The 27,816-nt window shown below is 40.0% G+C and overlaps 1 protein-coding gene across 14 annotated transcripts in view; it reads left to right on the top strand.

The window, feature by feature from the left end:
• The window catches only part of SYNE2 (spectrin repeat containing nuclear envelope protein 2), a 392,481-nt gene that overhangs the window by 202,935 nt on the left and 161,730 nt on the right, over nucleotides 1-27,816 (top strand). For all 14 annotated transcript variants that reach the window (XM_030929921.1, XM_030929916.1, XM_030929913.1 and 11 more), the window contains 5 exons: nucleotides 176-441; nucleotides 2,420-4,523; nucleotides 7,381-7,703; nucleotides 14,513-14,657; nucleotides 23,175-23,393. In XM_030929921.1, the coding sequence (XP_030785781.1) occupies nucleotides 176-441; nucleotides 2,420-4,523; nucleotides 7,381-7,703; nucleotides 14,513-14,657; nucleotides 23,175-23,393 (3,057 nt within the window). The remainder of the gene's footprint in view (nucleotides 1-175; nucleotides 442-2,419; nucleotides 4,524-7,380; nucleotides 7,704-14,512; nucleotides 14,658-23,174; nucleotides 23,394-27,816) is intronic.

Raw genomic sequence — 27,816 nt, 5'->3', positions numbered from 1 at the left:
CCTGAGTGACAAAATAACAATAATTTTTAAAGGTTACAACTTTAGTTACCCTGTGTGCAAATGAGTTACCCTCTTCTTGAGATAGAGTGTGTTATCTCAAAGAGGAAAGAAGATGAATGAATTAATGCATAAATAAGTGAGTGTTTATTGACTGATCTGTTTGACTTACTTTTAGGAATTATATACCCAGTTGGAAGCAAAGAAAGCAGCCATTAAGCCACTGGAACAAATGGAATGTCTTAACAAAACAGAAACAGGGGCCTTGGTTCTTCACAATATAGGATATTCGGCACAGCACTTGGACAGTTTGCTTCAGGCACTTATTACTTTGAAGAAAAACAAAGAAAACCAATATTGTCTCCTCAGAGATTTTCAGAAACACCTCGCTGCAGTTGAATCCTCAGTGAAAGCCTTGTTGACAGACAAGGAAAGTCTAAAAGTGTAAGTGTAAACATTTAGGACTTGTATTCCTTTTATTCAAGCACAACCATCTGCCACCTTGGACAGGCCCAGGGTTTTAAGAGTTTATTTTGTGAAAGGATATTATGATTTTAAAACCACAGTATGGAAATTTATTTCATGTGGATGCTGTCTTTGTTTGGGCTGCTGTAACAAAATACTGCAGACTAAGTGGCTTATAAAAAAGCAGAAAATCATTTCTTACTGCGTTGGAGGGTGGGAAGTCCAAGATCAAGGCAGCAGAAGATTCAGTGTCTGACGAGGGCCTGCCAGTTCACAGATGGCACGTCTTAGCTGTGTCCTCACATGGGAGCAGGAGCCGTGCAGCTCTCTGGAGTCTCTTTTATAAGGGCTCTACTCCTATTCATAAGGGCTCCACCCTCATGACCTAATCACTCCTTAAAGTTCCTAACTCTTAGTGCTATTACGTTGGTGATTAGGTTTCAAAATGTGAATTTTAAGGGATACACATTCACACCATAGCAGAAGCCATTTGAGGAAACTGTGGGTTTCATGCAAAAAATAATTTAAATCATTGAATATGTTTTACAAAGTAATTGATGAAACAATTCGTGCTATAAATATCTACAAAATAGATTTATGTTCTATGGAATTCACTATTTTTTTTGTCAAGAATTCTAAACCATGTGGGCAGGGGAGAGAAACATATGTAATTGTTTAGTATCAGCATAATTAGTTAAATAGTTTGGTACATATTGAATATATATGTATTGGAATGGTTTCTTTTAAAATATATGCACTCCTTTTGGCTTTGAAAATGATGGCAAATGGCATTAAATTTAGTCTTCATATGTAAATATTTTCTCATTATTAAAAAGTTTATTTTAGGCCAGATGTGGTTGGTCACACCTGTAATCCCAGCACTTTGGGAGGCTGAGGCAGGTGGATCACTTAAGGTCAGGAATTCGAGACCAGCTTGGCTAACATTGTGAAATCCTGTTTCTACTAAAAATACCAAAAAAATTAGCCAGGCACACACCCGTAATTCTAGCTACTCGGGAGGCTGAGGCAGGAGAATCTCTTGAACCTGGGAGGTTAGAGGTTGCAGTGAGCCGAGATCACACCACTGCATTCCAGCCTGGGTGACAGAGCGAGACTCTGTCTCAAAAAAGGCCAGGCGCGGTGGCTCAAGCCTGTAATCCCAGCACTTTGGGAGGCCAAGATGGGCGGATCACGAGGTCAGGAGGTTGAGACCATCCTGGCTAACACGGTGAAACCCCGTCTCTACTAAAAAAAATACAAAAAACTAGCCGGGCGAGGTGGCGGGCGCCTGTAGTCCCAGCTACTCGGGAGGCTGAGGCAGGAGAATGGCGTAAACCCCAGAGGTGGAGCTTGCAGTGAGCTGAGATCCGGCCACTGCACTCCAGCCTGGGCAACAGAGCGAGACTCCGTCTCAAAAAAAAAAAAAAAAAGTTTAGTTTATACTTGCATTTAATTGGGGTTTACTTTCAGTAATAGCCCTTGAGGAAACAATTTTAGGTTAGCTTGATGATTACAACTTTTTCTTCAGTATCTTTCCCTTTGTTAGAAAGATGACAAGGGAGTTGGATATTATGGTAATATCTCTCAGTCCTAGACTAACCTTTATACAAGTACTTTACAGTTTACAGAATATTTTTATGTACGTTCTTCCCTTCACTCTTCATTTTTTTCCTGTGCTATTCATTTTTAGGATACTCATTTTCTTTTTTTTCTTTTTTTTTTTTCCACTCAAAGTAAAAGCCAAGATACTCATTTTATAAGAGAGTTTTCTACACCAAGTGAAAGCCACAGTAAACAAGATTCTGATTTTTATTTTAAGGATAGATTATTTTTGCAGACAGCCTAAATTTTTCTGTGAATTTAGAGCAGAATTAATTTCTTCTAATGATATTTATCCATATTTTAATGTAGAATAAGCATTAAATATTAACAATCTCTATTTTTATTCTTTTTCTAGAGGACCACTGGACAGTGTAACGTATCTGGACAAAATTAAAAAATTCATAGCATCCATAGAAAAAGAGAAAGATTCTTTAGGCAACTTGAAAATCAAATGGGAGAATTTATCAAACCATGTGACTGACATGGATAAGAAATTGTTAGAAAGCCAGATTAAGCAACTTGAACATGGTTGGGAACAAATGGAACAACAGATTCAAAAGAAGTATTCTCAGCAGGTACTGGAGTATGATGAATTTACAACCCTCGTGAATAAGATACGGGACATTGAGATTTCTCTGCAACAACAGCAGCAACATCTACACTTAAGGCTGAAGTCTCCAGAAGAACAGGCATTGAACCAAAGCATGATTGCCTTGACCACTGACCTCCAGGCTACCAAGCATGGATTTTCTGTTTTAAAGGGGCAAGCTGAACTTCAGATGAAGAGGATTTGGGGAGAAAAAGAAAAGAAGATTTTGGAGGATGGAATAAATAACTTGAAGAAACAATGGGAAACACTGGAGCCATTACACTTAGAAGCAGAAAATCAGATTAAGAAGTGTGACAAAAGGAACAAGATGAAAGAGACTATCTTATGGGCCAAGAATTTGTTGGGCGAACTTATTCCCTCCATTTCCCTTCTCCCAGATGACATTCTTTCACAGATCAGAAAGTGCAAAGTGACACATGATGGCATTCTAGCTAGGCAGCAGTCTGTGGAATCGTTGGCTGAAGAGGTAAAAGATAAGGTTCCTAGCCTTACAACCTATGAGGGCAGTGATTTAAATAATACCCTAGAGGACTTACGGAATCAATACCAAATGCTGGTTTTAAAATCAACTCGGAGATCACAGCAATTAGAATTTAAGTTGGAAGAAAGAAGCAATTTTTTTGCAATAATAAGGAAGTTGCAACTTATGGTTCAAGAAAGTGAAGCACTGATAATTTCCAGGGTGGAGACAACTGCCACGGAAGCTGAACTAAAACATCACCATGTTACTTTGGAGGCATCTCAGAAAGAATTGCAAGAAATTGACGGTGGAATCTCAACACATCTTCAGGAACTAACAAACATCTATGAGGAGCTTAATGTGTTTGAAAGATTATTTCTGGATGATCAGTTGAAAAACCTTAAGATTAGGACCAACAGAATACAAAGATTAATTCAGAATAAATGTAATGAAGTAGAACACAAGATAAAGTTTTGCAGAGAATTCCGTGAAAAAACGTCAGCGCTTCAGGAGGAGGTTGACAGTATACAGCACAATGAACTACTACTTAATCAAGAAGTAAATAAAGGTGTTAAAGAGGAGATCTATAATCTTAAAGACAGACTTACCGCTATTAAGTGTTGCATCTTACAGGTATTGAAACTTAAAAAAGTGTTTGACTATTTTGGACTAAACTGGGATTTTTCACAACTTGACCAATTACAAACCCAAGTATTTGAAAAAGAAAAGGAACTTGAAGAAAAAATTAAGCAGTTGGACACATTTGAGGAAGAACATGGCAAATATCAGGCATTACTAAGTAAAATGAGAGCTATTGATTTGCAAATTAAGAAAATGACTGAAGTAGTACTAAAAGCTCCTGATAGCTCTCCAGAAAGCAGATTGCTCAATGCCCAAATTTTAAGTCAGAGAATTGAGAAAGCCAAGTGTTTATGTGATGAGATAATAAAGAAATTAAATGAAAATAAGGTCTTTGATGACTCATTCAAAGAGAAAGAAATACTACAAATAAAGCTGAATGCTGAAGAAAATGATAAGTTATACAAAGTTCTCCAAAACATGGTATTAGAGCTCTCACCAAAAGAATTGGATGAAAAGAATTTTCAGGACAAACTAGAAACTTCCTTACATGTTTTAAATCAGATAAAATCTCAATTACAGCAGCCTTTACTTATAAATTTGGAAATTAAACATATTCAAAATGAAAAGGACAATTGTGAAGCATTTCACGAGCAAGTTTGGACAGAAATGTGCAGTATTAAAGCTGTAACTGCTATTGATAAGCATAGAGAAGAAGAAAACTCTTCTGAAGCGAGTGATGTGGAGACAAAACTACGTGAGTTTGAAGATCTTCAGATGCAGCTTAACACAAGCATTGATTTGCGCACAGTAAGTTTTACAAATTGGGCAGTCAGTGGCCGGGTGCGGGAGCTCACGCCTGTAATACCAGCATTTTGGGAGACCAAGGCTGGCAGATCACTTGAGGCCAGGTAGAGACCAGCCTGGCCAACATGGCAAAACTGCATCTCTACTAAAAATACAAAAAAAAAACAAAAAAAATTAGCTGGATATGGTGGCACATGCTTGTAATCCCAGCTACTCGGGAGGCTGAAGTATAAGAATCACTTGAACCAGGGTGGCAGAAGTGAGTCAAGATCCTGCCACTGCACTCCAGCCTGGGTGACCAAGTGAGACTCTGTCTCAAAAAAAATAAATAAGTAAAATAAAATAAAATTGGGCAGTTAGTGCATCTGTTTTTATTTTGTGATTTTCTGTTTTGCTAATGTCTGTAGTTCTAAAGAAGCTATAGGTTCTACATGAACATTCTCTACAGAAAGATAGCCATTTTCGGCCGGGCGCGGTGGCTTAAGCCTGTAATCCCAGCACTTTGGGAGGCCGAGACGGGCGGATCACAAGGTCAGGAGATCGAGACCATCCTGGCTAACACAGTGAAACCCCGTCTCTACTAAAAAATACAAAAAACTAGCCGGGCGAGGTGGCTGGCGCCTGTAGTCCCAGCTACCCGGGAGGCTGAGGCAGAATGGCATGAACCCAGGAGACGGAGCTTGCAGTGAGCCAGGATCCGGCCACTGCACTCCAGCCCGGGCGACAGAGCGAGACTCCATCTCAAAAAACAAAACAAAACAAAACAAACACACAAAAAAAAAAAAACAAAAAAAAGAAAGATAGCCATTTTCAAAAATTACAGTGAACTGGTTTGAATCCTGACTCATACTGCATCTAAATGCAGTGCCTTCTAGTTTAGAAAAGGACAAATCTGACTCCTTTATTTCTGTTTTCCTCATAGCCTCTATTGAGCTCAGAACATTTTTTAAAATTTGTTTTCTGTTTTGTTTTTAGAGGTAGTAAGATATAATGGAAGAATTACAGTGTAGAGGGAAGAACACCAAATAATAACTAACGTTTATGTAGAACTTACAGTGTTGGAGGCACTGTGCTAAAAATTTCATCTTGAATTTTCATAGCAACTCTGTGAGATGGGTGCTATTATTAGCTGCGTTTAAAAATAAGGAAATCGAAGTTTAGAAACATGAAGATTTTTCTTAGAGTCCCGAGAACAGTAACAGAACCAGAGCAGGGAACATCACATTCAGGCTCATGGGCCAAATCCTTCCCACAGTGCCTGGTTTTTATAAATAAAGTTTTATTGGAATATAGCCATTTGTTTTTGTATTGACTGTATTTGTTTTCATGCTACAGCAGCAGAGTTGAGTAAGTTGTGATTATTTGCTCACCTGCGTTGGAAAGTGACTCCAACACACTCCATTCCCTTCCTTTTGATAGAGAGGATATCTTAGGCATCATTGAAATTCACACTGTGCTGAATATAATGCCGTACATAGTGTTTTCAGATTGATCACATTAAATTTATAGAAGGGGAAATTAACTCCCTTTTCTAATTTGAAGAGTTATTAAGAGATACTATATTTGGAATATTTTGATAGGTGTAAATGTTGTGGAAATATAAAGTATTATGAACTTCTATTCCTTAAATAGTTTTGTAATAAATGAGTAATTTGAGTATTTCTCCACTTGAATTTTAATACAGTTTCAGGAAAAAATGTGCACAAATCCCAAAAATAATAGCATTAGAACTGAACTGGACCTTTATTTATTTCAACTATGTTTGTTATTTCAATGAGGTGACTGAAGTCTAGAGACATTCATTCAGTGATGTAGCTAAACTAAAGTTAGTGGCAGAGAAATTAGTTTAAAAACTTAAAAGATCTGGAGATTTTGTTTTCTTTTCATTTGTTTATAAATACTGATTAAGGTTATATACATTAAACATAATTCATTGTTTTATTTAATTCATAGTCTAGTACAAGAGTTCCAAAGCAGGAAGATACATTAATGGACATTATTCTTTTTTTTTTTTTTGGAGACGGAGTCTTGCTCTGTCGCCCAGGCTGGAGTGCAGTGGCCGGATCTCAGCTCACTGCAAGCTCTGCCTCCCGGGTTCACGCTATTCTCCTGCCTCAGGCTCTGGAGTAGCTGGGACTACAGGCGCCCGCCACCTCGCCCGGCTAGTTTTTTTGTATTTTTTAGTAGAGATGGGGGTTTCACCTTGTTAGCCGGGGTGGTCTCGATCTCCTGACCTCGTGATCCGCCCGTCTTGGCCTCCCAAAGTGCTGGGATTACAGGCTTGAGCCACCGCGCCCGGCCGGCATTATTCTTGAGATGTTATTTTGAACTTAGATTATTTTTCTTATTAAATGTGAAAACAACTTTGATTTTGTTTTGTTTTGTTTTGAGACGGGGTCTCGTTCTGTCACCCAGGCTGGAGTGCAGTGACACTATCTTGGCTCACTGCAACCTCCGTCTCCTGGGTTCAAGCAATTCTTCTGCTTCAGCCTACCAAGTAGCTGGGACTACAGGCGCGCGCCACCATGCCCAGCTAATTTTTGTATTTTTAGTAGAGACGGGGTTTCACCATATTGGCCAGGCTGGTCTTGAACTCCGGACCTCGTGATCCACCTGCCTCGGCCTCCCAAAGTGCTGGGATTACAGGTGTGAGCCACCGCGCCCAGCCTGGAAACAACTTTTTTAATGCAATATTATTCACTTTTAAATAATAGTGTAATATTGTCAAACTGTAAATATGAGAATGCTAACTCTTATGAGACTTAAGGACGTATTATGAATGCACCACAAAAACTTAAGAATGACAGAAATTCCAAAAGTTTGACAATTTTGTCATAGCATTTTATCTCCTATTCACTAGAATGTCTTGAATGATGCTTATGAAAATCTAACACGCTATAAAGGAGCAGTCACCAGGGCAGTGGAGAGCATCACTTCCCTCGAAGCCATCATTATACCCTACAGAGTAGATGTTGGTAATTCAGATGAATCTTTAGAAATGCCTCTTCGAAAACAAGAGGAATTGGAATCCACAATAGCACACATCCAGGACCTCACTGAGAAACTGGGAATGATATCCAGCCCTGAAGCCAAACTACAACTTCAGTGTACTTTACAGGAACTAGTTTCTAAAAACTCAGCAATGAAGGAAGCTTTCAAAGCACGGAAAAATGAGGCAGAAAGGTAGGTCCTCTTCTAAAGGTAACCTTTAAGAACATGAGAGATCGTTTTAAGATATAATTAAACTATATTTTAATAGTTTTAAGAACATAAAATATAGGGTTTTTTCTCTATCATTAACACATAAATTAGAGATAATTTGGAAAATATGGTAAAGTAGAAAAAAATTGCAATGTAAAGAAAGCTCTGGTAAATATTATATTTCTTCTGGTTTTTTTTTTTTCTTATTTAATATTGGGTACATACAACAGAGTGTTTATAAAAGTATATGCATGGTATAAGTAATAATGATAAAACTAACATCTTTGTACCCAAAGGTACATCATTAATTTGAGTTATCTTGTGTGCTCCTCTCTCTTCTCAGAAATAACCATCCTTCTCCTAAATTTTGTTTACCATTTTCCTGACTATTGTTTTACTTTTTTTTTTTTGTTTTTTTGAGACAAAGTTTCGCTTTTGTTGCCCAGGCTGGAGTGCAATGGCACGATCTTGGCTCACTGCAACCTCCGCCTCCTGGGTTCAAGCAATTCTCCTGCCTCAGCCTCCCGAGTAGTTGGGATTACAGGCATGCACCACCCGTGTGTGGCTAATTTTTTGTATTTTTAGTAGAGATGGGATTTCTCCATGTTGGTCAGGCTGGTCTTGAACTCCCAGTTGTACTTTTACTATGTGTTTGTGTGTCCTGTTTTCACAATTTCAAGCTAATACCTAGTGTGTACATTCTTCTGTTACTTCTTTTTTTAATTTTTAATTTTTGTGAGTATATAGGTATATATATTTACAGCATATATGGAATATTTTGATACAGGTAATCAGTGTGTAATAGTTGCATCAGGGTAGATGAGATATTCATCATTTCAAGCATTTATCTTTTGTGTTACAAACAATCTAACTGTACTCTTTTAGTTATTTTTAAATATACAGCTAAATTATTATTGAATGTAGTCACTGTGTGGTGCTATCAATACTAGAGCTTATTCATTCTTTCTATTATTTTGTACCCATTTACCATCTACCTTCCACCTCCCCCACTACCCTTCCCAGCCTCTGGTAACCATTCTTGCTGCTCTCTGTGTTCACAAATTCAATTGTTTTGATTATTAGATCCCACAAATAAGTGGGAATATGCAATGTTTGTCTTTCTGTGCCTGGATTATTTCACTTAACATAATGACCTCCAGTTCCATTTATGTTGTTGCAAATAACAGGATCTCGGTTTTTTTTTTTTTTATTTTAATGGCTAAATAGTACTCCTTTGTGTATATACCACATTTTCTTCATCCACTCATCTGTTGATGGACACTTGGGTTGCTTCCAAACCTTGACTATTGTGAATAATGCTGCACTAAACATGGGAGTGCAGATATCTCTTCAATATACTGATTTATTTTGGGTATATACACAGCAGTGGGATTCCAGGATCATATGGTAGCTCTATTTTTAGTTTTTTTGAGGATCCTCCAAATAGTTCTCCATAGTGGTTGTACTAATTTGCATTACCACCAACAGCATATGAAGGTTCTCTTTTCTCCACATCCTTGCCAGCATTTATTATTGCCTGTCTTTTGGCTAAAAGCCATTTTAACTGGGTGAGATGATGTCTCATTATAGTTTTGATTTGCATTTCTCTGATGGTCATTGATACTGAACATCTCCATATCTGTTTGCCATTTGTATGTCTTCTTTTGAGAAATGTCTATCCAGATCTTTTGCCCATTTTTTAATTGGATTATTACTTTTTTTCCTGTACAGTTATTTGAGCTCCTTATATATTCTGGTTATTAATCCCTTGTCAGATGGGTAGTTTGCAAATATTTTCTCTCATTCTGTGGGTTGTCTCTTCACTTTGTTGATTATTTCCTTTGCTGTGCAAAAGCTTTTTAACTTGATGTTATCCCATTTGTACATTTTTGCTTTGGTTGTCTGTGCCTGTGGGGTATTATTACTCAAGAAATCTTTGCCCAGTCTGGTGTCCTAGAGAGTTTTCCCCAATGTTTTCTTTTAGTAGTTTCATAGGTCTTAGATTTAAGTCTTTAATCCATTTTGATTTTAGTTTTGTATATAATGAGAGATAGGGGGTCTAGTTTCATTTTTCTGGTTGAAGATATAGATAGATAATCCAGTTTTCCCAGAACCATTTATTGATATCTTTCTATAGGTTTGGGAAGTTCTGTGAGTAAACTCTTTGAGTAAACTTTCAACCCATTATCTCTCCCTCTACCTCCCCTTTAAGGCCAATAACTCTTTTTTTCTCTTTTGAGACAGAGTCTCACTCTGTCACCCAAGCTGGAGTGCAATGCACAGTCTTGGCTCATTGCAACCTCCCAGGTTCAAGCAATTCTCATGCCCCAGCCTCCCAGGTAGCTGGAATTATAGGCACAAGCCACCACACTGGCTAATATTTTGTATTTTCAGTAGAGACAGGGTTTCCCCATGTCGGCCAGGCTGGTCTTGAACTCCTGACCTCAAGTAATCTGCCCTCCTCTGCCACCCAAAGTGTTGGGATTACAGGTGTGAGCCACTGTGTCCAGCCTAATAACTCTTAAAGGATTCACCTTTTGAGGCTATTTTCTAGATTTTGTAGGCATGCTTTATTTTTTTTCTATTCTTTTTTCTTTTATCTCCTCTGACTGTGTATTTTCAAATTGTCCTGTCTTCAAGCTTAGTAATTCTTTCTTCTGCTTGATCAATTCTGCTGGTAAGAGACTCTGATGCATTCCTCAGTATGTCCATTGCAGTTTTCAACCCCAGAATTTCGCTTATTCTTTCTGATTATTTCAATCCCTTTGTTAAATTTATCTGATAGGATTTTGAATTCCTTCTCTGTTATCTTGAATTTCTTTGATTTTCCTCAAAACAGCTATTTTGAATTCTCTGTCTGAAAGGTCACATATTTCTCTCTCTGAAATTGGTTCCTGGTGCCTTATTTAGTTTGTTTGGTGAAGTCATTTTTTCATGGATGGTCTTGATGCTTGTGGATGTTTGTCAGTGTCTGAGTATTGAAGAGTCAAGTATTTATTTTAGTCACAATCTGGGGTTGTTTGTACCTGTCCTTCTTGGGCAGGCTTTCCAGGTATTCTAAGAGACTTGAGTGTTGCGATCTAAGTTTTTGGTCATGGTAATCATATCTGCATTACGGGATACCCCAAGCCTAATAATGCTGTGGTTTTTGCAGAGTCGTAGAGCTACCATCTTGGTGGTCTTGTATGAGATCTGGAAGAATTCTCTGGATTAGGAGGCAGAGACTCTTATTGTTTTCCCTCACTTTCTCCCAAACAAACAGAATCTGTGTGCTGAGCTGCCTAGTGCTGGGGTAGAGGTGAAACAAGCACCCTTGTGGCAACCACTACAGGGGGTGCACTGGATCAGACCTGAAGTCAGCACAGCATCAGCACTGGGCCTTGTCCAAGGCCCTCTGTAAACAGTACCTGGCTATTGCCCATGTTTGCTCAAGGCCCTAGGGCTCTACAATCAACAGGTGATAAAGCCAGCCAGGCTTGTGTCCTTCCCTTAAGGGTGGCAAGTTGCCCCGCACCTAGGTGAGTTCAGATATGCTGTCTGGGAGCCAGTGCCTGGAGTTGGAAACCTTAGGAATCTACCTGGTGCTGTGTGCTCCTGTGGCTGAGCTGGCACCCAAGCCACAAGACAAAATCCTTCACATCTTGTCTCCCCTTTCCCCATGTCCACCACCACTGCAGGCCCACAGAAAGTACTGCCAGGGTACTGCTCATGTTCACTAAAGGCTCAAGGGATCTTCAGTCGGCTTGTGAATGCTGCCAGGCCTGGGACTCACCGTTCAGGGCAGTGGGCTCTATCCTCTGGCCCAGGCTGGGTCCAGAGATACTGTCCAAGAGCTAATACCTAGACTCCAAGAGCTCACTTAGTACTCTTCCCCACTGTGGCTGAGCTGGTACCTAAACTCAAGACAGTCTCCTTTACTCTTTCCTCTGCTTTCTCAAGCAGAAAGGGCCTCTCCTGGTAGCCACCACAGTTGTGAAGGTGCTGAGTCCCACCTGAAGCCAGCATGTCTCAGTCTCACCCAAAGCCCACTGTGTGTACTACCTGGTTGCCACTGTTGATTATTCAGGGCCCTAGGGCTCTTTAGTCAGCAGGCAATGAATCCTGCCAGGACTGGGTCCTTCCCTTCAAGGAAGTGGGTTCCCTTCTGGCCCAGGGTGTGTCTGGAAATGTCATCTAGGAGCTAGGTCCTGGAATGGGGGCCTCATGACTCTGCCCAGTACCCAGTCCTACTTAGCTGGTATCCAAGTTGCAAGACAAAGTCCTCTTTACTCTTCCCTCTCCTCCTCTCAAGTAGAAAGAAGGAGTCTCTTTTGGAACTGTGAGCTGTGGTTCATGGGGTTGGAGGAGAGGTAATGCCAAGGACTCCCTTAGCTGGCCTGGCTGGTGTCTCACTTGATCGCTTGCCCCAGCAAGTCCACTGGCTCTGATTGTAGCACAGCAGTAGGACTTACCTAGGAGTTGCAGTCTTTGTGGTCTCGACAACCTTTCAAGTTTATTTAGGACCCCAAAGTACTTTAGGCCGAGGTGATGAGGCTTGCTGCAATTCTAGTTTCAACCACTGGGATGGGCAGTTGCCCTCTGGCTAGGGCTAGTCTAAATGCTTCATGCTGGCTGAGTTCTGTCCTATGTTGGCAGCACTGCATTCTAATGCAAAGTCCCCCAGTTGCTGCGCTTTCCCTCCCCCAGGCACACGGATTCTTTCTCCCTGCCATGCTGCTGCTGCTGGGGGATGGGTGAGTAGTGGTATCAGCAATTCAAGACTACCTTTTTTATCCTCTTCCATGCCTCTTTCAGAGATATGAAGTTAAAACTAGGTACTATGACTGGTCACGTAATTTTTGTTTTTTATGAAGTTGCTTTTGTATGGAGATAGGTGTCAAATTTGGTGTTCCTGTGGGATGATGGTAAGTAGAGGCTTCTATTCAGTCATCTTGCCCCTCCTGCGTACCTCACTTCATTTTTTCAAACCCATCATTATGACTGAGGTTTATTCATGTTCTTAGTAAAATTTATTTACTTAGCTATTGATGGACATTTGGATTGCTTCCAGTTTTTGCATTCAGAAACAGTACTACTTAGGAAAATTTTTAAGTGTAATACCTTCACTTGGGTAAATATCTAGGAGTGTGATCATTCAGAACAAGAGGTTATGGACATCTTAAATTTTTTTTTTTTTTTTTTTGAGATGGAGTCTCGCTCTGTTGCCCAGGCTGGAGTGCAGTGGCCCGATCTCAGCTCACTGCAACCTCTGCCTCCTGGGTTCAAGCGATTCTCCTGCTTCAACCTCCCAAATAGTTGGAACTACTGGCACACGCCACCATGCCCAGCTAATTTTTGTATTTTTTTTGTAGAGATGGGGTTTCACCATGTTGGCCAGGCTGGTCTCGAACTCCTGACCTCAAGTGATTGGCCCTCCTTGGCCTCCCAAAGTGCTGGGATTATCGGCGTGTGCCACTGCACCTGGCCTGACATCTTAAATTTTTAATGCCAAATGATTTTGCCAATTTCCACTCAAACCAGCAGCATATAAGTATTCCAGTTGTCCCATATCCTTGCCAACATTTGATATTGTGAGACTTAATTTTTGCCCATCTGATGAGTAAGAAGACGTATTTCATCGTGGTTTTAATTTGCACTTCTGTTACTGCTAATTAGTTTGATCTCTTTTTTTGAATGTTTATTGGTCATTCATGTTTTCTCTTCCGTAAAATGCTTATTCAAGCCTTAACCCAATTTTATTGGTTGTTTTTTTCTTACTGATTTCTAGGAATTCTCTACTTTAGAGAGTGGGCCTTTCTAGTTATATGTGTTACAAATATTCGTGCAGAGGGAGTTTTCCATTAGACACTCATCCTGGGATTGACTTCCAGCTTTATGGTCTGTCCCCCACCTTTCAGTAGGAATCAAAGAAAACTGAAACTCAGGTGCCCTCAAGGCAAAAAACTGGTTCTACAACTTTGCCTATTTCTGTTTATTTCCATTTTACAGTTTGGCTCCCCAATTCCCTGTCAATTTATTCATGTGTTTTAAGAGTTGCTTTTTAAGAATAATTTGATACAGAGTTTTTAGTTACATTCAATGGAGGATTTAGCCTGTGTCTGTTTTTGTATGCATAATTTTATAGTGTTTTAAAATATATATGCTATATATATCAAATATCCAGCTTTATTTTAAAATTTTATAACAGTTCTTTTCTTGATTATAACAAATACTTTGTAAAAGTAATTGTAATTACTCTATAATATTGTATACAATGAATCGTTTTAATTTCTTAATCATACCTTTGTTAGATAAGGGTATTCCAATATGTGCTGTTTTAATTAACAGTCTAGTGAATAAAGATGTTTTACTGTGCAAAAGATTTAGGATAAGTTCCATATGTTTAGGATACAGTTCTTAAGGTAAATTGCAGAGTAAATTGCAGAAGCTACGTTAATGGGTCAAAGATAGGAATAGTTTTAAGACTGAGTGGTTTTCCACAAGAATTGAACCAATTTACAGCTCATCAGTGTGTTTGAGAATGCAGTTTTCATTTGACTGAAGTGAACTTTAGGAAAAAAAATCTTCAGTTTAGAGGACAGCCCTTCCTTCCTTTTCAAGTTTGCATTTAAACCCATATGCAGGTCCCTTTGGGAATAAAACCTTCTTAGAAGATGCATTGGCTAGCAAAAAAGAAAGTTGTCATGTCTTCTCTTAAAAATTAAGTGTGGAGTATTTTTTCTGGAAAATTTTGAATGTATTGTGTTAAATAAAATTTAATACCACTTTTTTTTCTAACTGTGACTCACTAGGTGTCTTGAGAATTACAAATGCTATAGAAAACTTGAAGAGGATATTTGCAGTAACCTCAGCAAAATGGAGACAGTTCTTGGACAGTCCATGTCCTCGTTGCCACTGTCTTACAGAGAAGCTTTAGAGCGCTTGGAACAGAGCAAGGTAATAGTATTGGCAATTAGCCACTAAGTCTGTGTGCAAAAAATTGCAAAACTGGCAGAGATAGCAGAGAATGTGGCCCTGTTATGACCCATAGAAATATTCACGCTGAGTTAAATACCCATGAATATTCCTCAAATCAAAAGCCAGAGGGTAATGTTATATGTATATTTGAGACAGAGTCTTGCCCAGGCTGGAATGCAGTCATGCAGTCTTGACTCACTGCAGCTTCCACCTCCCGGGTTCAAGTGATTTGATTCTCCTGCCTCAGCCTCCTAACTAGCTGGAATTATAGTGCCTGCTACCATGCCCCACTAATTTTTGTATTTTCAGTAGAGACGGGGTTTCACTATTTTGCCCAGGCTGCTCTTGAACTCCTGACTTCAAGCGATCCTCCAGCCTCGGCCCTTCAAAGTGCTGGGATTACAGGCGCGAGCCACTGTGCCTGGCCTTATGTAATATATTGAAGCTTAAAAAGCCAGAAGGAAGGAAATGAAGCAATGATACTGAGAGATTTAATTAATCAGGTTCACAGGCAGTCATCCCCCAATAGCATCCTGTCCTTACTCATGGCTTTTCTAAAGCGTCACCTCTCATGTGACTTTGAGGGATGCTGCTGGATCTATGACAGAGCCTTATTGTCCACTGATTGCTTACTGCAACTGTCATAAGCTCTAAGTTCTGGTTACTTATTAGACTGTTATAAAGCAATTTGAGCTTTTGCTTATTTTCATCTGTTAGAATCTATGGTATTATGTTATTAGGATTTTGATGAGGACTTTCTAAATCATCTATAGTTAACATTCACCAAAAACAAAAGCAAACCAAGAAAAACCTTTTAATATTGTGTTGGTGGTTGATATAGGAAGTATTGTGCAAAGGAACTAATTAGTGAAATGTGAGACTTAAGTTAAAATAACAAAATGTACAGTAGTCCCCCCTTATCCACAGGGAGATATGTTCCAAGACACCCAGTGGATGCTTGAGACTATGAATACCACTGAACTCTGTTTATAATTTTTTTCCTATACATACCTGTGATAAAGTTTAATTTATAAATTATGTACAGTCAGGTCAACAACAATAACAGAGTAATTATAACAATATGCTGTAATAAAAGTTATGTGAATGTGGTCCCTTTCTCTCAAAATATGTCATTGTACTGTTTTCACCCTTCTTGTGATGACGTGAGACTATACAGTGCCTGGGTGCTGAAATGAAGTGAGGTAATGAAATGAAGTGATGAAATGAAATGATATAGCCATAGTGAGGTAACGTTGGGCTACTATTCATCTGGAACACAAGCATTTGATACCACAACAGTTGATCTGATCACCAAGAAGGCTACCGAATAACTCGTAGGCAGGGAACATACACAGCACGAATGTGCTGGACAAAGGGAAGATTCGTATCCCAGGTTGGATGGAGAGAGATGGCATGAGATTTCATCACACTAGTCAGAATAGCACTTATATATTTGTATACAAATAAAACATACATTTTATACAAATAAATCTTACACATTTTTTCCTTCTGGAATTTTTAAATATTTTTGGACCATTGTTGATCACAAGTAACTGAAACCTTGAAAGGAGAAACCCAGATAATGATGGCTATTGTACTTCTAGATTTTTTTTTTTGTTGTTGTTGTTTTAATAGGAAAGAGTCTTGTTCTGTCACCCAGGCTGTAGTACAACACTGTAATCATGGCTTATCACAGTCTTGAGCTCCTGGCCTCAAAGGATCCTCCCGCCCCAGCCAGCTAAGTAGCTGGGGCTATAGGCATACACCACCATGCCTGGTTAATTTTTTTTTTTTTTTGAGACAGAGTCTTGCTCTGTCGCCCAGGCTGGAGTGCAGTGGCCGGATCTCAGCTCACCGCAACCTCCGCCTCCCGGGTTCACGCCATTCTCCTGCCTCAGCCTCCTGAGTAGCTGGGACCACAGGCACCCACCACCTCGCCCGGCTAATTTTTTGTATTTTTTAGTAGAGACGGGGTTTCACCGTGTTAGCCAGGATGGTCTCGATCTCCTGACCTCGTGATCCGCCTGTCTCGGCCTCCCAAAGTGCTGGGATTACAGGCTTGAGCCACCGCGCCTGGCCCTGGTTAATTTTTAAATTTTTTGTAGAGACAGGGTCTTGTGATGTTGCCCAGTCTGTCTTGAATTCCTGGCCTCAAGCAATCCTCCTGCCTCAGTCTCCCAAAGTGCTGCATGAGCCACTGTGCCCAGCCTCTTATAGAATTTCTTTTTTTTTTTTAGACGGAGTCTCACTCTGTTGCCCAGGCTGGAGTGCAGTGGTGCAATTTGAGCTCACTGCAACCTCTGCCTCCTAGGTTCAGATAATTCTCCTGCCTCAGCCTCCTGAGTAGCTGGGACTACAGGCGCATGCCACCATGCCCAGCTAATTTTTGTATTTTTAGTAGAGATGGGATTTCACCATTTGGCCAGGATGGTCTCAATCTCCTGATCTCGTAATCTGCCCACCTTGGCCTCTCAAAGTGCTGGGATTACAGGCATGAGCTGCTGCATCTGGCAAATATTTGCTTTTGAAAGTACTTTCTTTCTTGGAAAAAATGATTTATGGGTCGTTATTTGTCCCTGTAGTCCCAAATTCATGCAGAATACAATAATACATAGATGGAACTGGGTGGAGCTCACAGCAGCTCAAGGAAGCCTGCCTGTCTCTGTAGTCTCCACCTCTGGGGACAGCGCACAGCTGAAGACCAACAGGGGAAGTAGCGGGAGCCGGTGCAGACGCGAACGACTCTGTCTGACAGCTTTGGGGAGAGCCGTGGATCTCCCAACGCGGAGGTTGAGATCTGAGAACGGACAGACTGCCTGCTCAGGTGTATCTCTGACCCCTGAGTAGCCTAGCTGGGAGAAATCCCCCACTAGGGGCAGTCTGACACCCCACACCTCACAGGGTGGAGTACACCCCTGAGAGGAAACTTCCAAAGGAAGAATCAGACAGGTACACTCGCTGTTCAGCAATATTCTATCTTCGGCAACCTCTGCTGCTGATACCCAGGCAAACGGTCTGAAGTGGACCTCAAGCAATCTCCAACAGACCAACAGACAGTCCTTCTGACTGTCAGAAGGAAAACTATCAAACAGGAAGGACACCTATACCAAAACCCCATCAGTACGTCACCACCATGAAAGACCAGAGACAGATAAAACCACAAAGATGGGGAAGAAGCAGGGCAGAAAAGCTGGAAATTCAAAAAATAAGAGCGCATCTCCCCCTGCAAAGGAGCGCAGCCCATCGCCAGCAACGGATCAAAGCTGGTCAGAGAATGACTTGGACGAGAGGAGAGAAGGAGGCTTCAGTCCATCAAACTTATCAGAGCTAAAGGAGGAATTACGTACCCAGCACAAAGAAACTAAAAATCTTGAAAAAAGAGTGGAAGAATTGACAACTAGACTAATTAATGCAGAGAAGATCATAAACGAAATGACAGAGATGAAAACCATGACACGAGAAATACGTGACAAATGCACAAGCTTCAGTAACCGACTCGATCAACTGGAAGAAAGAGTATCAGCGATTGAAGATCAAATGAATGAAATGAAGCGAGAAGAGAAACCAAAAGAAAAAAGAAGAAAAAGAAATGAGCAAAGCCTGCAAGAAGTATGGGATTACGTAAAAAGACCAAATCTACGTCTGATTGGGGTGCCTGAAAGTGAGGGGGAAAATGGAACCAAGTTGGAAAACACTCTTCAGGATATCATCCAGGAGAACTTCCCCAACCTAGTAGGGCAGGCCAACATTCAAATTCAGGAAATACAGAGAATGCCACAAAGATACTCCTCCAGAAGAGCAACTCCAAGACACATCATTGCCAGATTCACCAAAGTTGAAATGAAGGAAAAAATCTTAAGGACAGCCAGAGAGAAAGGTCGGGTAACCCACAAAGGGAAGCCCATCAGACTAACAGCAGATCTCTCGGCAGAAACTCTACAAGCCAGAAGAGAGTGGGGGCCAATATTCAACGTTCTTAAAGAAAAGAATTTTCAACCCAGAATTTCATATCCAGCCAAACTAAGTTTCATAAGTGAAGGAGAAATAAAATCCTTTACAGATAAGCAAATGCTTAGAGATTTTGTCACCACCAGGCCTGCCTTACAAGAGACCCTGAAGGAAGCCCTAAACATGGAAAGGAACAACCGGTACCAGCCATCACAAAAACATGCCAAAATGTAAAGACCATCGAGGCTAGGAAGAAACTGCATCGACTAACGAGCAAAATAACCAGTTAATATCATAATGGCAGGATCAAGTTCACACATAACAATATTAACCTTAAATGTAAATGGACTAAATGCTCCAATTAAAAGACACAGACTGGCAAACTGGATAAAGAGTCAAGACCCATCAGTCTGCTGTATTCAGGAGACCCATCTCACATGCAGAGACATACATAGGCTCAAAATAAAGGGATGGAGGAAGATCTACCAAGCAAATGGAGAACAAAAAAAAGGAGGGGTTGCAATCCTTGTCTCTGATAAAACAGACTTTAAACCATCAAAGATCAAAAGAGACAAAGAAGGCCATTACATAATGGTAAAGGGATCAATTCAACAGGAAGAGCTAACTCTCCTAAATATATATGCACCCAATACAGGAGCACCCAGATTCATAAAGCAAGTCCTTAGAGACTTACAAAGAGACTTAGACTCCCATACAATAATAATGGGAGACTTCAACACTCCACTGTCAACATTAGACAGATCAACGAGACAGAAAGTTAACAAGGATATCCAGGAATTGAACTCATCTCTGCACCAAGCAGACCTAATAGACATCTATAGAACTCTCCACCCCAAATCAACAGAATATACATTCTTCTCAGCACCACATCGCACTTATTCCAAAATTGACCACATAATTGGAAGTAAAGCACTCCTCAGCAAATGTAAAAGAACAGAAATTATAACAAACTGTCTCTCAGACCACAGTGCAATCAAACTAGAACTCAGGACTAAGAAACTCAATCAAAACCGCTCAACTACATGAAAACTGAACAGCCTGCTCCTGAATGACTACTGGGTACATAACGAAAGCGGAAATAAAGATGTTCTTTGAAACCAATGAGAACAAAGATACAACATACCAGAATCTCTGGGACACATTTAAAGCAGTGTGTAGAGGGAAATTTATAGCACTAAATGCCCACAAGAGAAAGCAGGAAAGATCTAAAATTGACACTCTAACATCACAATTAAAAGAACTAGAGAGGCAAGAGCAAACACATTCAAAAGCTAGCAGAAGGCAAGAAATAACTAAGATCAGAGCCGAACTGAAGGAGATAGAGACACAAAAAACCCTCCAAAAAATCAATGAATCCAGGAGTTGGTTTTTTGAAAAGATCAACAAAATTGACAGACCGCTAGCAAGGCTAATAAAGAAGAAAAGAGAGAGGAATCAAATAGATGCAATAAAAAACGATAAAGGGGATATCACCACTGACCCCACAGAAATACAAACTACCATCAGAGAATACTATAAACGTCTCTACGCAAATCAACTAGAAAATCTAGAAGAAATGGATAAATTCCTGGACACTTACACTCTCCCAAGGCTAAACCAGGAAGAAGTTGAATCCCTGAATAGACCAATAGTAGGCTCTGAAATTGAGGCAACAATTAATAGCCTACCCACCAAAAAAAGTCCAGGACCAGATGGATTCACAGCTGAATTCTACCAGAGGTACAAGGAGGAGCTGGTACCATTCCTTCTGAAACTATTCCAATCAATAGAAAAAGAGGGAATCCTCCCTAACTCATTTTATGAGGCCAACATCATCCTGATACCAAAGCCTGGCAGAGACACATCAAAAAAAGAGAATTTTAGACCAATATCCCTGATGAACATTGATGCAAAAATTCTCAATAAAATACTGGCAAACCGGATTCAGCAGCACATCAAAAAGCTTATCCACCATGATCAAGTGGGCTTCATCCCTGGGATGCAAGGCTGGTTCAACATTCGCAAATCAATAAACGTAATCCAGCATATAAACAGAACCAAAGACAAGAACCACATGATTGTCTCAATAGATGCAGAAAAGGCTTTTGACAAAATTCAACAGCCCTTCATGCTAAAAACGCTCAATAAATTCGGTATTGATGGAACGTACCTCAAAATAATAAGAGCTATTTATGACAAACCCACAGCCAATATCATACTGAATGGGCAAAAACTGGAAAAATTCCCTTTGAAAATTGGCACAAGACAGGGATGCCCTCTCTCACCACTCCTATTCAACATAGTGTTGGAAGTTCTGGCTAGGGCAATCAGGCAAGAGAAAGAAATCAAGGGTATCCAGTTAGGAAAAGAAGAAGTCAAACTGTCCCTGTTTGCAGATGACATGATTGTATATTTAGAAAACCCCATTGTCTCAGCCCAAAATCTCCTTAAGCTGATAAGCAACTTCAGCAAAGTCTCAGGATACAAAATTAATGTGCAAAAATCACAAGCATTCTTATACACCAGTAACAGACAAGCAGAGAGCCAAATCAGGAATGAACTTCCATTCACAATTGCTTCAAAGAGAATAAAATACCTAGGAATCCAGCTTACAAGGGATGTCAAGGACCTCTTCAAGGAGAACTACAAACCACTGCTCAGTGAAGTAAAAGAGGACACAAACAAATGGAAGAACATACCATGCTCATGGATAGGAAGAATCAATATCGTGAAAATGGCCATACTGCCCAAGGTTATTTATAGATTCAATGCCATCCCCATCAAGCTACCAATGAGTTTCTTCACAGAATTGGAAAAAACTGCTTTAAAGTTCATATGGAACCAAAAAAGGGCCCGCATTGCCAAGACAATCCTAAGTCAAAAGGACAAAGCTGGAGGCGTCACGCTACCGGACTTCAAACTATACTACAAGGCTACAGTCACCAAAACAGCATGGTACTGGTACCAAAACAGAGATATAGATCAATGGAACAGAACAGAGTCCTCAGAAATAATACCACACATCTACAGCCATCTGATCTTTGACAAACCTGAGAGAAACAAGAAATGGGGAAAGGATTCCCTATTTAATAAATGGTGCTGGGAAAATTGGCTAGCCATAAGTAGAAAGCTGAAACTGGATCCTTTCCTTACCCCTTATACGAAGATTAATTCAAGATGGATTAGAGACTTAAATGTTAGACCTAATACCATAAAAACCCTAGAAGAAAATCTAGGTAGTACCATTCAGGACATAGGCATGGGCAAGGACTTCATGTCTAAAACACCAAAAGCAATGGCAGCAAAAGCCAAAATTGACAAATGGGATCTAATTAAACTAAAGAGCTTTTGCACAGCAAAAGAAACTACCATCAGAGTGAACAGGCAACCTACAGAATGGGAGAAAATTTTTGCAACCTACTCATCTGACAAAGGGCTAATATCCAGAATCTACAAAGAACTCAAACAAATATACGAGAAAAAAACAAACAACCCCATCAAAAAGTGGGGAAAGGATATGAACAGACATTTCTCAAAAGAAGATATTCATACAGCCAACAGACACATGAAAAAATGCTCATCATCACTCGCCATCAGAGAAATGCAAATCAAAACCACAATGAGATACCATCTCACACCAGTTAGAATGGCAATCATTAAGAAGTCAGGAAACAACAGGTGTTGGAGAGGATGTGGAGAAATAGGAACACTTTTACACTGTTGGTGGGATTGTAAACTAGTTCAACCATTATGGAAAACAGTATGGCAATTCCTCAAGGATCTAGAACTAGATGTACCATATGACCCAGCCATCCCACTACTGGGTATATACCCAAAGGATTACAAATTATTCTACTACAAAGACACATGTACACGTATGTTTATTGCGGCACTATTCACAATAGCAAAGACTTGGAATCAACCCAAATGTCCATCTGTGACAGACTGGATTAAGAAAATGTGGCACATATACACCATGGAATACTATGCAGCCATAAAAAAGGATGAGTTTGCGTCCTTTGTAGGGACATGGATGCAGCTGGAAACCATCATTCTTAGCAAACTATCACAAGAAGATAAAACCAAACACCGCATGTTCTCACTCATAGGTGGGAACTGAACAATGAGATCACTTGGACTCGGGAAGGGGAACATCACGCACTGGGGCCTATCATGGGGAGGGGGGAGGGGGGAGGAGGGAGGGCTTGCATTGGGGAGTTATACAAGATATAAATGATGAATTGATGGGTGCTGACAAGTTGATGGGTGCAGCACACCAACATGGCATAAGTATACATATGTAACAAACCTGCACGTTATGCACATGTACCCTAGAACTTAAAGTATAATAAAAAAATAATAATAATAATAATACATAGATAATTCTCATCTGGTCTAAATTGACTTCTAAAAGAATAAGAAGTGGATCATGCAATACTTATGGAAGATTGAAATAATTAATTGTTCAGAATTTGAAAGAGTTTGTAAGTTTCAGGAAAAACCTAACAGTATGTCCCTCTTTATTTTTTTTTTCTTTTCTTTCCTAAGGACTTGGTGTCAAATCTTACATCAACCAAAGAAGAGTTAATGAAACTACGACAGATCCTTAGACTCTTGAAACTCAGGTGCACAGAAAATGATGGCATATGTTTGCTCAAGATCGTGTCGGCTCTGTGGGAGAAATGGCTGAGTTTGCTGGAAGCTGCTCAAGCGTGGGAGATGTGGTGTGAAGAACTGAAGCAGGATTGGAAATTTGTCAGTGAAGAAGTGAGTGCTTCATTTTCAGCAAACCATGTAGTTTCTAACGTGTTATTTAAATTGTTTTATTACTTTCACCTTGTTTTTCTATAAAACGAGTCGTCAGTCTATACTACTTGTGCACATCATTTATACGTGATACATAAATGTTGATAGATATCAGGCCTTATTAAGATAACCTCCAATAACTTATTTGGATTCTTTTATAGTAGTACCTTTTTTTGGTAGCAGATAATTTTTATTAATAAGTGACTACTAGCTGGTTTGAGCATTACTGTCTTTATTGTGAAAATAACTTAACCCCTCTCGGAAATAACTGTCTCTACATTATACTGAAGGTTAGAATTAGGTAATTTGCATAATCACCAAATAATTTTGAAATTAACTATAATTTTTAGCTATGGAAATTAACTGTAATTGTTAAGTGTGGCCCTAAAAATATGTGAGGTTATGATATTCTTTTTGAAAATGGTCTCAAAACCTGCATGATATGTATCAATCACAAATGTTAATTTAGCCTTGGTTCAGGATTTAGGTATCACGTATATTTAGAAAGAAAATTAATTTAGAAAATTAAAGATAGCTGGGTGCAGTGGCTCACATACGTAATCCCAGCACTTTGGGAGGCTGAGACAGGAGAATTGCTTGAGCCCAGGAGTTCTAGAACAGCCCAGGCAATGGAGTGAATCCCATCTCTACAAAAAATTAAAAAAATCTGGGCCTGGTGGCACATGCCTCTAGTCACAGCTACTTGGGAGGCTGAGGTGGGAGGATCTCTTGATGAGAGGTCAAGACTGTAGTGAGCCATGATCACGCCACTGTATTCTAGCATTCCAGCCTGGGCAACAGAGCGAGACCCTGTCTCAAAAACAAACAAACAAACAAAAAACAACGTAAAGTTATCTTAGGATGAAATGTTTAGCACTATCGTATTATCTTGCTTATGACTATTGTCCTTAAAAATGAATATTATGTCAGTGGTCCTGGTGAGCACTGACTAGTGAATAGTCTCTTGAATGTTAAAATAAACTTTATAAATTACACTTTTGGTTGGGGCTGCTGGCATCAGTGCTTGCCTGTCCATAATGGTACCATTTGTTGAGTTACTATGCTGTGCTGAGAAGGCAGTTCACACCTCTTCTTACTGAATCTTTGCATTGTCCCTGGGAAGTAAATATTATCACCATTTTATAGATGGGGAGACTGAAGCACTGACAGATTAAGTAATGGCACAAGGTCCCCAGGTAGAGATTGATTAAGCTGTAAGCCCCTGTGGGCTGCGGCTGGGGCTGTCTTGCTCACTGCTGTAACCTTGGAACCTGGCTAGGGCCCTGCACTTAGTGGGCACTTAATAAATATTTGTTGAGGGACGTCTCTTATTTAAATTCAGGTCTAGGCTAATTCTAACATTTTGCTCTTTTTATTTTATCACATTATTGCTATATACCCATTTGCAATTATGTGTTATTAATTCAGACTCCATTCATATAGAACTTTCTAATTATTCACGTAAGCATTTGACAAAATCTGCTAACAAAATATTTTTCAGAATAACACAAGCCAAAAAAAATGCTTCCCTGTAATAACAATAATAAAAACAACTACTAAATTGAGCAATTATTATGTGGCAGGCATAGTTCAGAGCACTATTCAAGAATTCTGTGAGGATATTTTTATTATCCTTACTTTGTAGATGAGGAAAATGAGACACGGTGAGACTGAGTAACTTGCTCAAATTCACAAGGGATAGTAGAGGATTCAAACTTAGACTCTGGTGCTTAGCCATTAATCTGTTAACTTACATGATATTTACATACATCAAATTGATATAAGATTTTAATGTAGCTTTTATCCATTTAATAAAAATTACATCATCTAACAGCCCATACATGTAAGCTTCTGTTAGCATGGTTGGTGCTTTTATATATGACAAAGTGAATTTCTGCTTTAAACACATCTTCTGTAGTAACATAATAATCCAGTCTTGATGAAATAAACAGTTTATATCAGTAGACTTAAAAAACTTAAATGACTGTTTATAAGTTTACAAATTAAAAACTAAATTTAAATTTTGATAGAACTTGTGTCCCCCTAAAATTTTATTTCCCTGTTTTCTTAAACAAAAGTTCTTTACTGTAACTATTCACTTGGGTTATTCGGAATCATCATTTTTTGCTTCGACGATCATAATGTGCTAGAAGAATGTCACATTGTCAAAGATGATTGGAGATGTGAGGCTGGCTTCTCCCACTTGCACCAACAGTCATTTCTTTGTTGAGTCCCTTTTCTGCTGGTTCTGGGTTTTTCGGTCTCCTTCATTGGATTTGCTTATGATGCAACTATGGGTCCTTCTCCCTTTCTAGACCGAACTTTACAATTGACCATGAACCTAAAAGTTTTATAACCAATTTTATTAGGATCCCATGTCTAAGGAAAATCATCAAGGTATTGCAAAGCCTCTTCTAGGTGGAAAAGTGAATGCACAGGCTTTTTGCAACTATTTTACTGATTCTAGGGCTGTCTTCACACTTTTTAGCATAAAATGTGTTGTTCTGACAAGTGCACACGATCACATGATCACCAACAAAATCAATGTTTAAGGTAATTCTGTCACCCTAGAAGTTTCCCCTGTTCTTCTTTGTGGTCAGTGCCTTCCGTAACCTCCAACCCGGGAACATTAATCTGTTTCCGTTCCCATAGTATTTCCATTTCCAGAATGTCGTATCGATGGACTCCTTACAGTTTGTGGCCTTTTGAGTTTGCTTTTTTCCCTAAGCATAATGCACTTGAAATCCATTCTTGCTGCTGCTTGTATTCGTAATTCATTTCTCTTTATTCCTGACTAGTATTGCTTTGGGTGGGTGTCATACAGTTTGTTTATTCATTCCCAAGTTGAAGAATTGCCTGGCTTTGGGGTAAAATTATTGTCCTAATAAAAACTGTGGCCAGGCACCGTGGCTGACGCCTGTAATCCCAGCACTTTGGGAGGCCGAGGTGGGTAGATCACGAGCTTAGGCGTTCAAGACCAGCCTGGCCAAGATGGTGAAACCCTGTCTCTACTAAAAATACAAAAAAATTAGCCAGGCGTGGTAGCGGATGCCTGTAATCCCAGCTACTCGGGAGACTGAGGGAGAGGATTGCTTGAACCTAGGAGGTGGAGGTTACAGTGAGCTGAGATTACGCCATGGCACTCTAGCCTGGGTGACAGAGAGAGACTCTGTCTCTCTCTATATATATATAGTTCTCCCTCTTGTATTCCCCGTTCTCAATCACTTACCAACTTCTCAGTGGACACCAGAGCTTGGGACTGAGACTTGCAAATGGTAGTTTATTTTGGAAAGTGATCCTAGGGAACAGGAGTGGGAGATGAGGGGAAATGAAACAGGGAAGGTCTGAGCCTTTAGTCTTTTTACTCTTACTGGATCGGGGTTGCTACAGCTGCCCATTTCTGGTTATTATCAAGTTAAATCTGCCCATTTCTGGTGTGTAAGCACCAAGAGGTGCCCCATTAAGTCCTGGATTACAGACATAGTTTTTTCGACCCTGATGCACACTGGAAACCCTACATGTACAATTCCCCCATCAATGTAGCAATTTCTTTATTTGCATGCTGGTTTCCAGCGGGGGACACAAAACGATGCAATGGAACCCTTATCTCATTCCCTGGTGGAAATGTAGCTGTCTGGCAAAGAACCAGGACTTCTAATTCAACTGAATTTAGGTTTGAGGTGATGAGAAGCACCCATTGCACACCTGGGTCTCTTGGACAGTGGCCAGTCTACATCTGCATCCATGTATTCTAGTTATTGGGTACCCAGCTGGATCATATAGCCCAAATGGCAGGGCAGCTTATACCACAGCCCGACCCTGCTGTGGTGCTTTTTCTCCAAGTCCCTCTCGACATTGGCAGCATTCTGATAAATGCATCTGAGCAGTAATCCCAAGGATAGCATAGACTGCCTTCCAGACCCGAAAAGGTCTGTTCAGTGCTGTGTCTCTTTCTTAGTGGTAGAGTTATAAGATTGAACAACTTGACCTTTACCTTAGAGAAGTCCTGGCATGCCCCAGGCCCTGACACTGGGGCTCCTGAATTTTCACAGGCTTTGTTTCTCACCCTCTGGCATGTCTGACTGGCCATTCAGGTCCTCACCATTTCAGTTAGTATGATATCATAAACATAGATGACTGGAGTGACATCCTGTAATGTCATGATTGCAAGATCCATGACTGTGTTTGAACATGGAGCAGGAGAGTTAACCATCGCTGAGGCAGGATGTGATAAATAAGTACTGTAGCCAAGGGGTGGGCCAGAGGATTCAAGGGGAGGCGTAAGAATGACCTGATTCAGGGACCTTTGAGACTTTTTTCTACATCTTAGTTCTGAGTTCAGGGCTGGTGGAACTAACAGTTTCTAGATATGTGATGTAATGAG

This window comes from Rhinopithecus roxellana, chromosome 5 (assembly GCF_007565055.1).
Source record: "Rhinopithecus roxellana isolate Shanxi Qingling chromosome 5, ASM756505v1, whole genome shotgun sequence".
NCBI classification, from domain to species: Eukaryota; Metazoa; Chordata; class Mammalia; order Primates; family Cercopithecidae; genus Rhinopithecus; species Rhinopithecus roxellana.
Note: the sequence above shows the minus strand (reverse complement) of the source record. Positions and strands in the feature narration are given on the sequence as shown.